Genomic DNA, 14220 nt, shown 5'->3' with positions numbered 1-14220 from the left:
ACTTTTTAAAGAAACAAGGTGAGCAGATGAATCTGATCATAGATCAGACACTGCAAATGCTATAGCCACAAACTCCAGAATGCATGACCAAATTTCAAAACACCCCTTTGGTGACCAACCCTGAAGTACCCAGATTTCTAAACCTTGCTCTGTTCAGAGAGATTTTTCCAGTATTCAGTTCTCGTTTGGACATCTGACCTGTGGTGCTCAGTCCTGCTCACATACTAGGAGGGTAGAGAGGTAGATACATAAAATGGACATGCCTACAATAGGCTACAAACAGACATTGCAGATGTCCAGTGTATTGTCCTGGAACAAACCCTAGGAAAGGTTCATGGGATGAGAAGTGCTGACAGTTTGTCCTGGGACACTGGGAAGTGCATCTGAATGGTTGTCCTGGGATTGCATCATTGAATCAGTGGCAGAAAAGTGTCAGTGCATTCAGTCGCTCACTAAACCCCGATCAGAAGGGCAGTGTGTGTACACAGTAGTCCTAGGATGTTTCTGTTTCAGGACAAACACAGGTGCAACTTGTTCAGGGACAAATGCAACATCTGTTCCTAACCATGGAGAGAGGGGGCTCTTAAAGGACTTAAGAGATTCACTGGGGCCAGGCCATGTGTACTGGCAGGCTTTTCTTCTGTGCTATTCTACCACCTTATTGCTATGTAGCTTATAAAGGGAACTGCAAGTACAGATGGCAAAACAAAGCCCAAAGTAACCTTTCCTCCTTTTCTTTCTCATCAGAAGAAGCAGTGTCCAATGAATCTTACATACCTCTGCACTTTCTCTTGCTCTGGCAGGCTAGCGTTGCTCGTACACCTTTGGGAAACATCTTTCTTCTCAACTGCTTGTTTGCAGCAGTGTCAGGCTGTGCTGAGTCAGGGAGTCATTGCCAGTTCTTCTAAGTGGCAAAGAGCAAGAGCAGTTCTCTCTGAGGAGCATGGTTCAACTGTCCCATGACAGCAAAAGAGTGGGCAGAGGAACAGACCATTTCAGACCTCTCCAGGGTTCTTTAAGTTCTTAAAATCACACTCCAGTCATGATAATGGTGTAGATAATAGAAGATGTAACAGCTCTGGGAAGGTCTAGCAATACCTTAGCCAGTGGTGACTGAACACATACCAAGAGACTAAGAAAGTGAGGGCAAATGGGTTCACTAACCCCACCAGCTCTCAGAGACCATGCCCACCGTCCACTGAAGTCAGTGCAAGTCTTTTCATTGATTGTAATGGGCTCTGAGTTGACCCCAATAGAGGGGAACAGTTCAGGAGTGATGAATTAGACATCTGTTCGGGGTCCAAAGAATTGCACAAAATTTGGCCCCAAATCTTTGTAGACGCCCACATCTTTAGCTCTGGATTACATGACCCTCGTGGTCCCTTCTAGCCCTGTGATTCTGATTGGAAATTAGCCAAGTGCACCAGCATTTTCTGCCCCTTTTTTCTTCCTTTCTTATTTTTCACCCCTTGGATTCCTGCTGAAAAGTGAACTAGTTGTAAAAAGAATAGAGATCGTTGGCTTTGTAGTATCTACAAAGCCCGCATGGTCAGATATGTAGGCCTTTTGAACTCAGTTAAATTTCACTGTCAGACTTCGGTATCAGAACTGGCTCATTTCCCTCCCAGCTTCTAATACTGAGTTGTCAGACCTCATACACTGAGATAACCCTACTTTTTTAGATCAGATTGGAGCAACCTTGATGGTGACAGGCATACATCAGACAGATAAATCCCCGTGCAGAACTCGTTCTCCTGCATGTGCTGCAGAGCGGGCAGTGTCTGAGGAGCGTGAGGTCCCAAGGAAGGCTCGTCTGTTTTGTCTTTGTTGTGGGATATATTATTTTTGCTGCTTTACCTCTACATCAGTATGAAACCTAGCCCCATTGGCTTCAGACAGTGGCTTGTCTTTGCATTTTTCTACTGCTTGGCTCCCATGACAATTAGAATTGGTAGGCATGTGGCTCGTCTGTCTTTAGGAGTCATATTCTGGTGCACGTAGCAATCCTGCAACAACAAGCTAGCATGTCATCACAGACAAGAACAACTGGTAAGTGCACAGTGTTTGGCTTCCAGGTCCCATGCCAAACAGGTTTAGTATTCTTACGCCGCACCACAAGTTTAAAAAACAACATTTGCCCAATAACTCGTGTCTCAGAAGGAGGAGGCTATAAACAGGAATGGCTGGCTCACTCTGTTCTGGGCTTTGCATAGCGGAGGTCCTCCGTGCAGTAGCTGAGCACCTGGTTTGGGGTATGTTGGCAATGGCTAAATAGCCACTGCAAGCCCAGGTGTGCAGTTTGTGTTCAAGTCACAGAGTCTGGATCCAGACCTGGTTCTGTGTTTCCCCAAAGACCAGGCTGCTTGAGAAAGTGCTTCCCTCTGGGAGTCTGATCTAGCCCATTCCTAAAGGTGCCAGAGGCATAGTTTGAATTTAGATCCAAACCAAACTTCCCCTGATTCAGAGACCAGCATGTGTATTTAGCCCACTCCCATACTTCTCTCTTTGCCGACTTATGAGGACACGCACTAAGCACACAGGTTTCAACTTTTTGGGGCCTTTCAAGGACAGTTTTGAGATGTGTAAATACCCATATCAAAAGTGGGCGGTGAAAGTAGAAAACTGTAACAGCGCTAAACTATGGCAAAATGCAGTGTCTTGCTTATAGGGCTTTGAAAATGAGGTTGAGCTACATCAATATTACTCAATGTCATTTCCCTTTTGTCTCCTACTGGTTGAGATGAGACTCACTACTAAAGAAACCCATATCTAGAGCATGAATGCAGCATCAGTGGGGCCAGCCACCGTGCTCTCGGCTCAGCGGGAGGTGACCTGAGCTTTCCTGTAGTTCTCTGATGTACTCTTCAATAATGAACTAGCAGTTTATATTGTCTTTGGCAGCTGCCTTATCGCAGGGGACACACCAGTGTGTCTGGAAAACTTTAGTCACAGTAGCCCTGTCACTTGTAATGAATATATGGTTCATTGTCCTTTGTGGTCCCACAACCTTTCTGTTCCATTGCTTCTGCCTATTTTGTTTCATGTTACTCTTAGTAGGTGTCAAAGTGAAGAGACTCGGAAAACACCTGAGTGCTCCAGAAGGTTGTTATTGTGCAGAGACTTACAGGGTGATAGCAAAGCAGTTGACGCTGTTGGTTGAGGGAAACCCAGTTCTGGATGGAGTGTCCCTCGGTCGGTGCCTTGTGAGCAAACAGCAGCTTTCCTGGTGTCCTTGCAGCGTGCTGCATTCTTATTTTCAGCTCGCTACGTTGTGTTAATCAGCGTGCGTTTCTGGGTTTTCCATTTCAACCGCCCAACAATGCACAATGTATAAAACCCCAGCAATCCAACAGGATCTAGAGAAGGTACCGCATGGCTATGGCCTGGGCCTTGCAGAAACAAACCCTTCGGCAAGGGGGTCTCGCATGAATAGCCCCACTGAGCTCCATGTGCACTGGGAAAGTCAGGTCTGCTCACTGAGTTGGCAAGGTGAGGTCCTGTGTGTGGCCAGAGAAGTTGTATTTATTGAGCAGTTACAGCCTCCAGCTGATGCAGCTTTCAGAGGTAGGCCCCTTGTGTGAAATCCAGGTTTATCCCTCTGGTGCCATAAATGCACCGGGTGCTTTGCAGACACACAGAATAGGAGCTGACCATCTGAGGGCCCGACTCAATTCTCCGTTGCACTGGTGTGAGTCAGATGAAGCTGAGGCTGAGGGAATCGAGCTCAGACTGTCCCTCTGTGGTCACCCCAGTGCGTCCCTGCTGAGCCGCCCTGCTGCAGGTTCAGCTTGACAACAGTTACTGTTAGTTTAATCCAGGCTCCTTTTGTCTTTGGGTTTACAACTTCACAACCGTTCTGGGGAGATTACTATCCACGTTTCGCAAGGAAACTCAAACTAGATGTAGCCATGTGGTTCGCAGACTGACTTCACATTTCAGTGAACCTGACTCGTTCCCTAGTGTTTAATAAGTCACTGAAAGTTGATGTCCTTTCTCCATACTTCAGTATCTGCTCGTTGATCCCCCCTAATGGCTACTGGGATATTGCTCTAAAACATCACTCCAGTTTTATTTGGTGCTTCTTCCAGCTCTAACTCGGCTGCCTCCAGCTGGCATTTTTCAAGCCACGTGCAAGGACTTGGGCATGTTCTGAAGCTCATGAGCCACCAGCCATTCCCTGTTGTTTGTCCCTGTCCCTTCCTGCTTTCCAGAGGTCAGGCGCTCTTCATGGGATGCTGCTACACTGTGATAGCAGTGCTTCTCCCTGTGGTCCTCATTGCTTATCATGTGCCGAGAGTCCCCTTTGTCCCTGCTGGTGCTGTTCTTCTCTACCTCGCTAACCCCAAACAGAGGCGCCTGTCACCTTCCCTTTCCCATGCGTGCCAAACTTCTTATCTCTGCCCCTGTCACCCTGTTACTGCTGTCTGGGCTTCTCCTCCTTGCTCAACCCTCCATCAGGATGTCACCTCCCATCCTTCATGCTCGCTGCTGCATCCCATGGGCCCCACCTCTCTCCTCCTCCTCCTCCTGATGCTCTGAACGTTTCCTCTCGCTCATTGTCTGAAGCTCTGCAAAAGGTCTCAGGACCCCGTATAGTCCTGGGAGGTTGGTCAAACACTCCAGCTCAAGAGGACTCCAGGAGAGGCCACAGGCCTCAGAGGGGGGGACCACTCAACTTCTACCTCCGTAGGCATATGCAGATAGGGCTCTGATACAAGGAGATGCCACAATAAGAAAGTAGCATGTTGACACCATTAATGTCCCGTCCAGTGACATTAGGACCTGTTCTCCATTGCACTCAGGCTTGTCTATGGGACTCTGGAAAAATAAAAGGACCTTGACTAGGGTAAGAAATAACCCCATGGAATATCCTGGCTGAGAGCTGGCGACCGGCAGTGTCCTCCTGCTCCCAGCCCCTGGAGAGTATAAATGAATGGTGAGGAAAAGGAGGTGTTAGGGAGATGGTTGATAGGAGACCATGGGAACCAGTCTGGGAAGCTCATCTCACTGTTGCCCCGGGCCCTGCCAGCCCTGTGATGGTTTACTCCTACTTTTGCCCTGTTCCTCCACTCCCCTGTCCTGTATTTACCCCAGAGAGGGAGCAAGGGGGAATTAGGGCCAACGGTTGTCAGTGCTGGACTGTGAGAAACTCAAGGAGAATGGTTTTATTTAATGAAAAAGCAGAGCTGTCAGGAAGGAGCTGGGTGGGCGCCACGGGTCACTGCCAGCGGTGGTGACAGCTCTGTGGAGAGCAGAAGACATGGCTGGAGGAAGGACTGAGAGACTTCTTGGATGTTTTATTTGCGGGGCTTCTTTAATAACGTATCTCGCTTACTCAGTTGAGAGTTGCGAGGCACGCGGGCAAGGTGCTGCTTCAGTAACTGAGTTCGTGTCCATGTCGTGCTAAAATATGCCAGGCTGCAGAGTTCAAAAGAATTTGGGAGCAGCCGTCTGCTTTTTCCTAAACCTGGTTATAATCTAGGGGGATTGTCAGCAGTTAATAAACTGGGCTAGACTCCCCCTTCCTTGGCCTTGCAAGTTGAGAAGCAGGTTCCCGGGGAACTTCATAAGCAAACTCGTTTGCTCTCCACCCCCCGCTGTAGACTGCTGCCCCGTGGAGCAGCTGGGTGGCCACGGAGGGACAATTGCCATGGCTGTTGATTGAATTACATGCAGATTTGGAAAGCGAAGGCACATAAACGTAGCCGGAACAAACATGGGCAACCGTCTTTGAACCAAGTCTTGTGACGCACTTAACTTTCAAACCCACAGAGGAGACACAGTCGTAAACGAGTTGCCCGGCCATATAATGGAGCTTATTGTCTGAAACGTTTAGTGTCAGGGTTCCCCCTCCACCCATCTAAACCAGCTGATTCAGTAGGGAATATAAGAGATTTGTTCCTGGGTTTCTTCTGGGCAGTGACCCTGGGTAAGGCGTTGGTGCCTGATTCAGGGAAACAGTCCTTGTCAGGGAAGGATGCACTTAAGCCCCATTCAAGTCAATGGGACTCCAGCACATGCTCAAAGTTAAGCTTAGGCTTAAGTACAGTCCTATATAGGGGCCTTAATATCAAACCAGGGAAAAGAATATATGCTACACAGTCAAAGCAATCCAATTTTACATCAATATTTATTTCTTTTCCATTATATATCATTTTTATGCAGGTGCTTGTGGGATGGATAGACGTCAGAACACATACATAATGGAAAAAAGCTTCAAAGGTATAGTATCAAATGCTTGCAGTCCCCCTAGCAAAGCGTTTGACAGGAGGGGTGGCGTAGGGGAGGCGAGATAGGACCTCTGAGCCCCCAGCAGTGATTCTGCGTGGAAAGAAGGGACAGGGAGGCGGCATACAGCTTGACTCTGAGCCCACGCTCTATAAATTATGGATGCAGGTCTCTGGAAGGCCATAGGCTCATGGTGAGGAGCTGGCACTAGAGCAAGACTAGGAGGCACTAGGATATTCGAATGAGCTGTTCTACCAAGCTGCTGCCCAGCCGGGTAGAAAGCTAAAGGTCCCTGGCACTTTTAGATGCTCTGAATTTCCTAAGCCAATGTCCTCCCAGGGCTCGGTGGGAGCAGTCGCTGAGCTCTGCTCAGTCCCACTAGCACTTGGCATCCTGCTTTCTAAAGCTCCTTCAGGCACCCTGAGCAGGAACAGGGCCTTTAAAACCACCCACCTTCTGTTTTTCCAGGTACCCTCCCCAGAGAGCATTTCTACCCTAGACAGGAACTAAAAGATGAACCGGGCTCCTCATTCCACCACAGTAGCTTTGATCAGTTGCCGCAACATTCAATAATTAAACACACACTGAATTAGAGCAGCTGTGAAAGGTGAGCACTCAGGGCTCACGTGGATGCAGCTCAGGCATAAGCCGAGCCGCCGCCTTATGTCGGAGCCTCACAGTCCCTTGGATTAGACAGGATCTGAAGGCACAAACCCAGTACAGTCAGGCCCCAACTCAGCCCTTCAAGTGACTTAGGTACCTACTTCCCATGAAGTTCAGCAGGGGTAAGGCAACTCTGAACAGAACAGGGAGCCCGTTTCCATGTAGAAGATGCACGTTTCTGTGGTCAGGTCCTCAACTGATGTTGCATTTCCACCAGAATTTGGCCCAAGATGTTGACTGGGGAAAGGCTTCCTTAGAGAGCAGATTTGATTCTGCCTTTGTTCTGCCATCCAAAGCTGGGCCGGTTGTCCTTACTTAGGTAATTAGTGCCACAAACCCACTAGTTCAGGGGAGTGAGGTCCCAGGGCCCCATTGTCTTAACTCATCTGAAGAAAGGTGGCCAACCAGCAGGAAGGCGCTCCATGTCCATAGCAATGATGGGGTCAGGGAAGTGGAGTAGACCCTGTCTGCACTGGGCACTTACCAAGCCCAGGAGCTGGGTCCTCAGGCAGGCTGAGCTCTTCCACGCAGCCTGGCTCCTAAACCAGAAGCAGAGCTGCATCCAGGTGGGGCTTCAGGCAGAATAATTAGCCCCACTGAGTGATGGAGCCAGTGCGTCTGCCCCTGTGCCCCTGGAGCACCATTTGGGCACAGCCGCACTGCCTCCTGCCTACAGTCAGCCTGCACAGGGCAGCATGGAGGGTCTGAGCGTGGTTAGTGCACTGTGGTGACAGAGCCTCTACCCGCTCTCAGCCCTGCCTCGGTCAGAAGGGCTAATATGGCACCCCCATGACCCAGGATGCGTAGATGGCAAAATCACGGAGAGGAACATTTGGGCTGTTTCATGCTCGTCTTTGCTTCTTGGCGGGAGGGGTTTTCCAGCCACTGACCTCCCATGTCAGCAGAAGCCCTTTGTCTTCTCTTTGCATTAAGCCAACTGTTTTCCCTTCATCACTTGAGGTTTCCACCATAGAAACATCTAGCACAGAAGAGGATTAAAATAGGCCCTCATTCTCCAGAAAGTGAAAATAAGGCTAAAGCACTCGTGGCATGCCTCTCCAGAGGTACAGCCACACAGGCCTGACTCATTTATAGACGTGGAAAAAAGGGAAAGACACACGGACAAGGTGGGCACCAAAAAACCATTCCCCATTATTACATAATCCATTACTGACTTCAGAGCTGAGTCTCGGGATTTTCTAAGGGGTTTGATCACGGTCAAGGAGCTCAGTCCCAAGTAGAGATGGGCTGGGGGAGCAAACCCAAGGTATTTAAGGGCCTGAGGTGATAGATGATTTAGGTTTCTGCAGGTGCTTGTGGGATGGCTGGGCAAGGCAAAGTGTCCCATTAGGGGCCTTGTTGAATCTGTAGGCACAGGAAGTCTTTGGCAGTGTGGCCCATAGGTCACATCCTGGTCCAGGCTTCTCCAGGGTTCAGCAGTACCCACGGGTTCAGCATTTGATCTCCCCGCAAGTCCCCCAGGGTTTGTTTCTCCAGCTACCGCTCCTTCTCTGTCTTTAATACACCTGGGGCTTAGTTTTATTTTTCCCTTGTTTAAACCAGTCATCCCAACTCCATGAGGATGCCACTGCAGCTGCTCTAAACACAGCTTTGTGCGGGTTTTCAAGGTGGATTCCACTAAGCACAGCACCGTGATACCGAGCACGGTCTCTGGGAACAGCTGCAGCGTTTTCCTCTCGTACAGGCCCTTTCTATGGCTGTAGCCCCCACTGCTGCTTTGCTGGCCATGGGAGCTAGTGGGAGTGGAAATCCAGAACAGATGCAGGGAGGGGATATGATGGGATTTTGCAGGAGATCTTTTTTTCCAGAGGACAGATGGAACTGGCCGATTTGACTAGCGAGAGCCCAGTGAGCTTCACAGTTCTCCCCCCTTGCAACAACAGTGTATGGAGGGTATAATATTGCATTTGTGGCTGCTTTGAGGCATGCAGTCACTCCTGCTAGGGTAGCCTTGGCCATCTACTGCACATGAAGCTTTGTATCCTGGCACAGACCTCGTGGTGCCTTTTCCCCTAAAACACTGTCAGTAATTCAATTCATAAATCAGCCATTCAGGGCAAGAAGCTTCCTGCAGGGACCAGCAGTTTAAATGATGTGTATCCTATTAAATATATGCATCCTATCTAGAATCCTCTCTGCTTACTTGCAGTGTGTGCATGTGAGCGAGAGAGAGTGCGCGAGTGTCCAGTACTATACGTAGGTCACTGATACCACTTGTGAGCCAGGGAAGCACTTTAGCAGAAAGCGGTGTGCCAGAGGCCCGTTGTGTTCAGTTCTGCAGCAAGGTCTCCTCGCAGTCCCCAAGCTACTGAACTCCTGCCACCATGAAACAGAAGAGATCCTCAGAGCTGAGTCACCCAGATCACAGATGCTCCCAGCTCCCGGCCATCTGGGTCCCGCAGCCAGAAGCCTTGGCCTGTATCCACGTTGTCATGTGCATACGCCAAGGTTGATCCCAGGGCAGTTTGACTTGTGCTCCGGCCTCGGGTCACCGGAGCTCTGGTCACAGTAGAAATGCAGGGTGCTCTGTGGGAATAAGCTGCAGCCTATGGTCCATGGGCACACAGAGGTCAGGAGGGAAACAGCAGGATCTCAGTGCAGGTCCCTGGCCCCTGTAGGGCTTCAGGTCTTCAAACTGCCCCACTGCCTGCCATGGGCCGACTCCAGGTTTAGGGGTTGCCTGATTAGGTCTTTGAGGCCCAGTTAATGAACTTCAGGTGGGTCAGACCACAGGTCCCTCCAGCCCAGTGTCTGGTCTCTCCCCATGGTACAGAGTAGATACGCAGGGGGTGAGTACTCGAGCAGAATGAGCACTCTTCTGGTCCCTCTCCTCCTGCTGCGTCCTGCAGTGAACCCCAGTGGGGATCAGGCCGCCAGAGTCCTGGGAATGGGGGGGTTTGCTAAATAAGAAGTGGGCTGTCCTTTTCTATGCTCCCTGAGCCCATAACAACAGCAGTCCTGCTCGGAGCGCATCAGTGCCAGCCTCACTTGCGGCACAGATGCGCAGACACCCATCAGAGCTGTAGGTGCCTGAAGAGGCGTGGGGGGAACTAGGCAGCCTGTATCACCAACAGCGATGCGGGTCAGCCCAGCTGCAGCAACCACAAACCCCCTGAGGTGCCTTCATGCACGAGGCACATTCATTTTGGCCCTAGACACTCTCCAACACATCCTGAAGGGCTCCAGATTGAGCAGCAAGGAGCCAACACCTGCATGAACTCTGCTGCACCCCACAGAGCCAGCCTAGCACTTGCTGAGCTCAGAGCAGGGTGCAGCTCAGAGAGCCTGCTGGTGGCGGGCCTGCCTGCGGCCTGGGGGCCTGGGAAGAGGGACGCCAACCCGCACCTACCCGCTTGGAGAGGATAGTTGGGATGAGTGCATCCTTCCTCCCAGCTGAGAGTGCAAGATGCATGGGACCAGGAGGAAGGCAAACACTCCTGGCTCTAGCCGTGGAAGATGGGTGCCTTGAGGGCTAGTCTCTGGTGCCAGGGATATTTCCAGATCTTTTTATCCAATGGCTTCAAACAGAAACTGAGCCGGGTGCTCTGTCCTGGGGCCAGTATCACCGAGATCTGACTGGAGGGGAGATGACCCAGTTTTGCTGCTTTCCATTTACTAGTCATCAACAGATGAGCTCCAAGCTGCAGATGGTGTTGGGGGGAGTGAGCATCGCATGGTTAGGGGTTTAGTTGGGCCCTTTCCCATCCTCCCAGCCCCTTCCTGCTCTCCTGGCCTTGCTCTGAGCCTGCAGTAAAGCCGGTCCTACTGGGACAGAGCTCAGGGCAGACTGCAAGGTCCGGGGCCAGCTCCCACTGGGATTTGCTCATCCTTGTGGGCTGGGCAGGGGCATGGCCACGGTTTGCATTGCCACCACCTGGGAGTTTCCTATTTGTCACTGGACTAGTGGAGCACCGCCCGTTCCTCAGCATCCACAGCCTTCCTGCACCTGCAGCACGCCTTTCTGCCTCTCTGGTCCAGCCAGGAGCCCGCGCTGAGGCTCAGCGGGAGCTAGACTCACTTCTCCCGTGCTGGCTTCTTGCTGCTGGCCGAGTCCTGTCTCTGTCTGGCCTCTGCAAGAGTGCCTGACCCCTCGGGAGGCAGGTGTGCAGCGGCTTGTCACAGCTGTGCCGGAGCGTGCTCAGCAAATGTGTGACACAAGGGCAGGGCGGACACGCCAGGGAGGCTCTGGCAGCAAAATCACTCTGTCTCAGCTGTGGCCAGGGCAATGTGCAGGGCCCTTGTGGGGCAGGGTGTTCAAAAGCTGAAGGTCATTGTCTCCTGACTGCTAACCTCCTCCTTGTTTCAACTAAATCATTTGACTGTACTTGGCTATAAACTACAGACCTTCTGCTTTCAAGCCCCTAGCTGCGGGTGAGTTGTGCACTTACCAGCTTCCTACATACAAAGAAAAAGTAGTCTAGATTCCCGAAAACTAGAGCCCCTACCCTTGGTGCACAGAACGGGTGTGGGGGGTTTCTTGGAGAATTTCTAAGTAACGTGGTTAATGCATTACAAGTTCAAAGCAATGTGTAACAGTAAGGGACTTAGCACTTTGGGTCAGCCTTTCCCCCCGAAGCGAGCTCAGTAACGGAGCAGCATGGACCTGTCCCCTTCCCCCTAGCAGCGACCGTGACCGCGAGCTCGTGCATTGTGCCTCACTGGCTACGGGCTGCCACGGGCATATCCCTTTTACCTAGCATGTGCTGGATCTGTAAGTGATACACTGCTCAGGGCGCAGGGTCTTAGCCACTACCCAGCACACACCTCCCGTGAGCGCCAGCAGGACTCAGCCCTTCGGGGTACTGGTTCTCCAGGCCCTACCCCCCGCAAACAGGAAACGCCCAGAAGGCTCAGAGTGAATGCCGATGGCCTGAGTGACACTTCCCCAGCATGGCCATGCATGGCTCTGCCGGTCTCCTGGGCGGTACTTGTGGTTTACGGAGCTTGGCAGAAGCCCTGCTTGTCCCCTTGGCTGTGGCTCCAGCAGCTCTGTTTTGCGGGGGGGCAGCTCTGAGCTGGGTTAAATCATGTATGCTGTGAGGTGGGAACTTAGCGGGGGGCACAACCGATGTGCCTGCATTCAAGCAATAGGGCTGTTCAGTGCTCCAGTGCAGACAACTAGCAGGCTTGTAGCTCCTGTGTCTCCGCCCCGAGGAGCCAGACTTGTTCAGCTTTGGGCCCGCCTGCGAGGAGCTCTGCCAGGGGACTCTCGGGGAGCTCGCAGCTCCCGGTTACCTGTCCAGCTTGCTTTGAGGCTGATGTTTCCATTTCTTGCTCAAATCTGCAGGGCCCTATCCACAACTGCCTCTCCACTAACCCTGCTCCTTCCTCTCTAGCATCTGGGGTTTCAGCAGCACGGATGGGGCTAGGCCAGCCGACTCCTTTATCTGATTAGAGTTTCTATTTCCACAGAATTTATAGCCATTTTATTATCCGCTATCCAGGAATTCCTCCCAGAGGGCTATTTGCTGAGCGAACAGTCTTTGCGGTGAATATTTACTAGCCACCGGAGGCCGTCCCGCGCTGCCTGTGAGCTGGGACTGCGTTTGCTAGCACGGCACGTGAGCTTCGCGACGTTCAGTGCAGGCCTTAAAGTGCTGAGCACTGATTTCCTCACCAACATGAACGCAGAAAACACTCAGCCCCTCGCAGAGTCGGCCTCCCAACCTCCATCGGACAAAATGCCCATGGAGGTCAATGGGAGGTTTGCCCTTAGACGAGACTTTGTACATATAGCAAAAGGTTTTCCATTTCATAGCATCCCTTTTCTTTGCCGTGCGTATTGTCCTGCAGCTTGCTGGGAGGCTCACAGACATAGGGCTGCCTGGCAGGCCTTTATCTTAACTCTGTAAATACAGTGATCAAGTGATAACCCCTGAAGTTGCTGGCTCGGTCAGTGCCCAGCAAAGCAAGTGGAAAGAGTCCCACGGGCTCTTGGATTAGGTCCTTCAGGACAGAGGGGCACTTTCTGTTTCAGCACGAGTCACGCAGGCGTCATGTTTCTTGTGCTCAGTAATTCGCAGCCCCTGCAGCGGTAATGCAACCTAATCACCTGGTGTGCGAGCAAGGGCAGGCTCGAGCCATCCCACCCTGCCATGCTGTAGCCACAGGCGAGTCCTAATCCTACTGTTGTAAACGTGGCACTGATGTCCCACGGCCCTGTCGCAGGCACAGCTCTGGCAGGTATCAGATGAGGGCCCAAAGTCCTTTGCTGCATGCCAGGACACCAGCCTGCCGCCTGTTTCCGTGTGACAGTCGCTGCTTTTTCTCCATGTTGGTTATGTGCATAAACTGGTCAGGTGCGGACCCTCTCCAGCCCCGCCGCAAGCTGCTTTGCAAATTATCTGTGCTCCTGTCACTGTGTGCCATTCCTTACTCCTCAGTAACAAGTTATACTCATGCAAGGAGCAACCAGCCAAGCTGGGAGCTGCGGCAGGCCCCACGCGACAGGCCCTGGCCATGCACGCAGTAGGGGTTACCAGGCGCCTCCTGGCATGGGCTGCCAGTCCATTGGGGTAGGTCTGCAAGTCGTTTCTTGCAGGTGGCCTTTGCTCTGTCTCAGCCCTCCAGAGTGCAGAAGAAGGCAGATGCTGCTGGGCAACATGCCCTGAATGCATCTGAGCTTCTCCAGAGCCTGACCTGAGCAGTAGCCCCACGACGACATGGGGCCGGGAACTGGAGAGGTCTCCTGTGACTCGCGTGCCCAGGGCTATCGCACTGAGAACTTCTCCCCCACGCAGGGGCCAGCTGAGGTGTGCCGAGCCACTTGGCCCGGCGGCAGAGCTCAGCAGACCTCCTCCATAATGGGAATCACCCCGCGGTTGCCCACGGACCCCAGGGCAGGGCACGCATCAGGCTGGACCACTTGATCTGTCTCACGCACGTCTGTCTGGGCAGAGGGAGGACTTCCTCCTGGCAGCTTCCCGTAGGAGGGGGAGATGGGGTCCTGCCTTTGGCTTTCCCCAAGACACTGCTCTGGGAGGAAAGAGGGAGGGGAGAGGGCTTACCCCTTCCTCACCTCACTGAGGCACTGATCCTGCACATGCTGGCTGTCCTCCCCACCTTCAAGGAGGAGGCAGGAGCTCTCAGCCCTTTGTCCCCTGGCCCAGTCAGGGCCAGCATTAGCCTAGCAGTCCGCGCTGGCACTGCTCATACATGGCAACTCCTGGCACCACCTCCCCAAGTCGACGTGGCGGTTGTTAAACTGCAGACTGGTGGAAGCAGCAGCAAGGAGATACCGTTCAGAGGAAAGAAGAATTTTGTTGGCAGGTTCTTCTCCTGCCTGTCGTAGCAGAGGCCAGGGCCCAT

The 14220-nt window shown here is 52.1% G+C and overlaps 1 protein-coding gene across 3 annotated transcripts in view; it reads left to right on the top strand.

Moving 5' to 3' along the window:
• MEGF11 (multiple EGF like domains 11) overlaps positions 1-14220 on the top strand; it is a 304098-nt gene that overhangs the window by 285356 nt on the left and 4522 nt on the right. For all 3 annotated transcript variants that reach the window (XM_019533844.1, XM_019533843.1, XM_019533845.1), the window contains one exon: positions 6166-6222. In XM_019533844.1, coding sequence (XP_019389389.1) covers positions 6166-6222 — 57 coding nt within the window. The remainder of the gene's footprint in view (positions 1-6165; positions 6223-14220) is intronic.

Source organism: Crocodylus porosus, unplaced genomic scaffold, assembly GCF_001723895.1.
Source record: "Crocodylus porosus isolate Cpor-Errol unplaced genomic scaffold, CroPor_comp1, whole genome shotgun sequence".
NCBI classification, from domain to species: Eukaryota; Metazoa; Chordata; order Crocodylia; family Crocodylidae; genus Crocodylus; species Crocodylus porosus.
The sequence above is the reverse complement of the archived record's forward strand: the minus strand, read 5'-3'. Positions and strand labels throughout refer to the sequence as shown.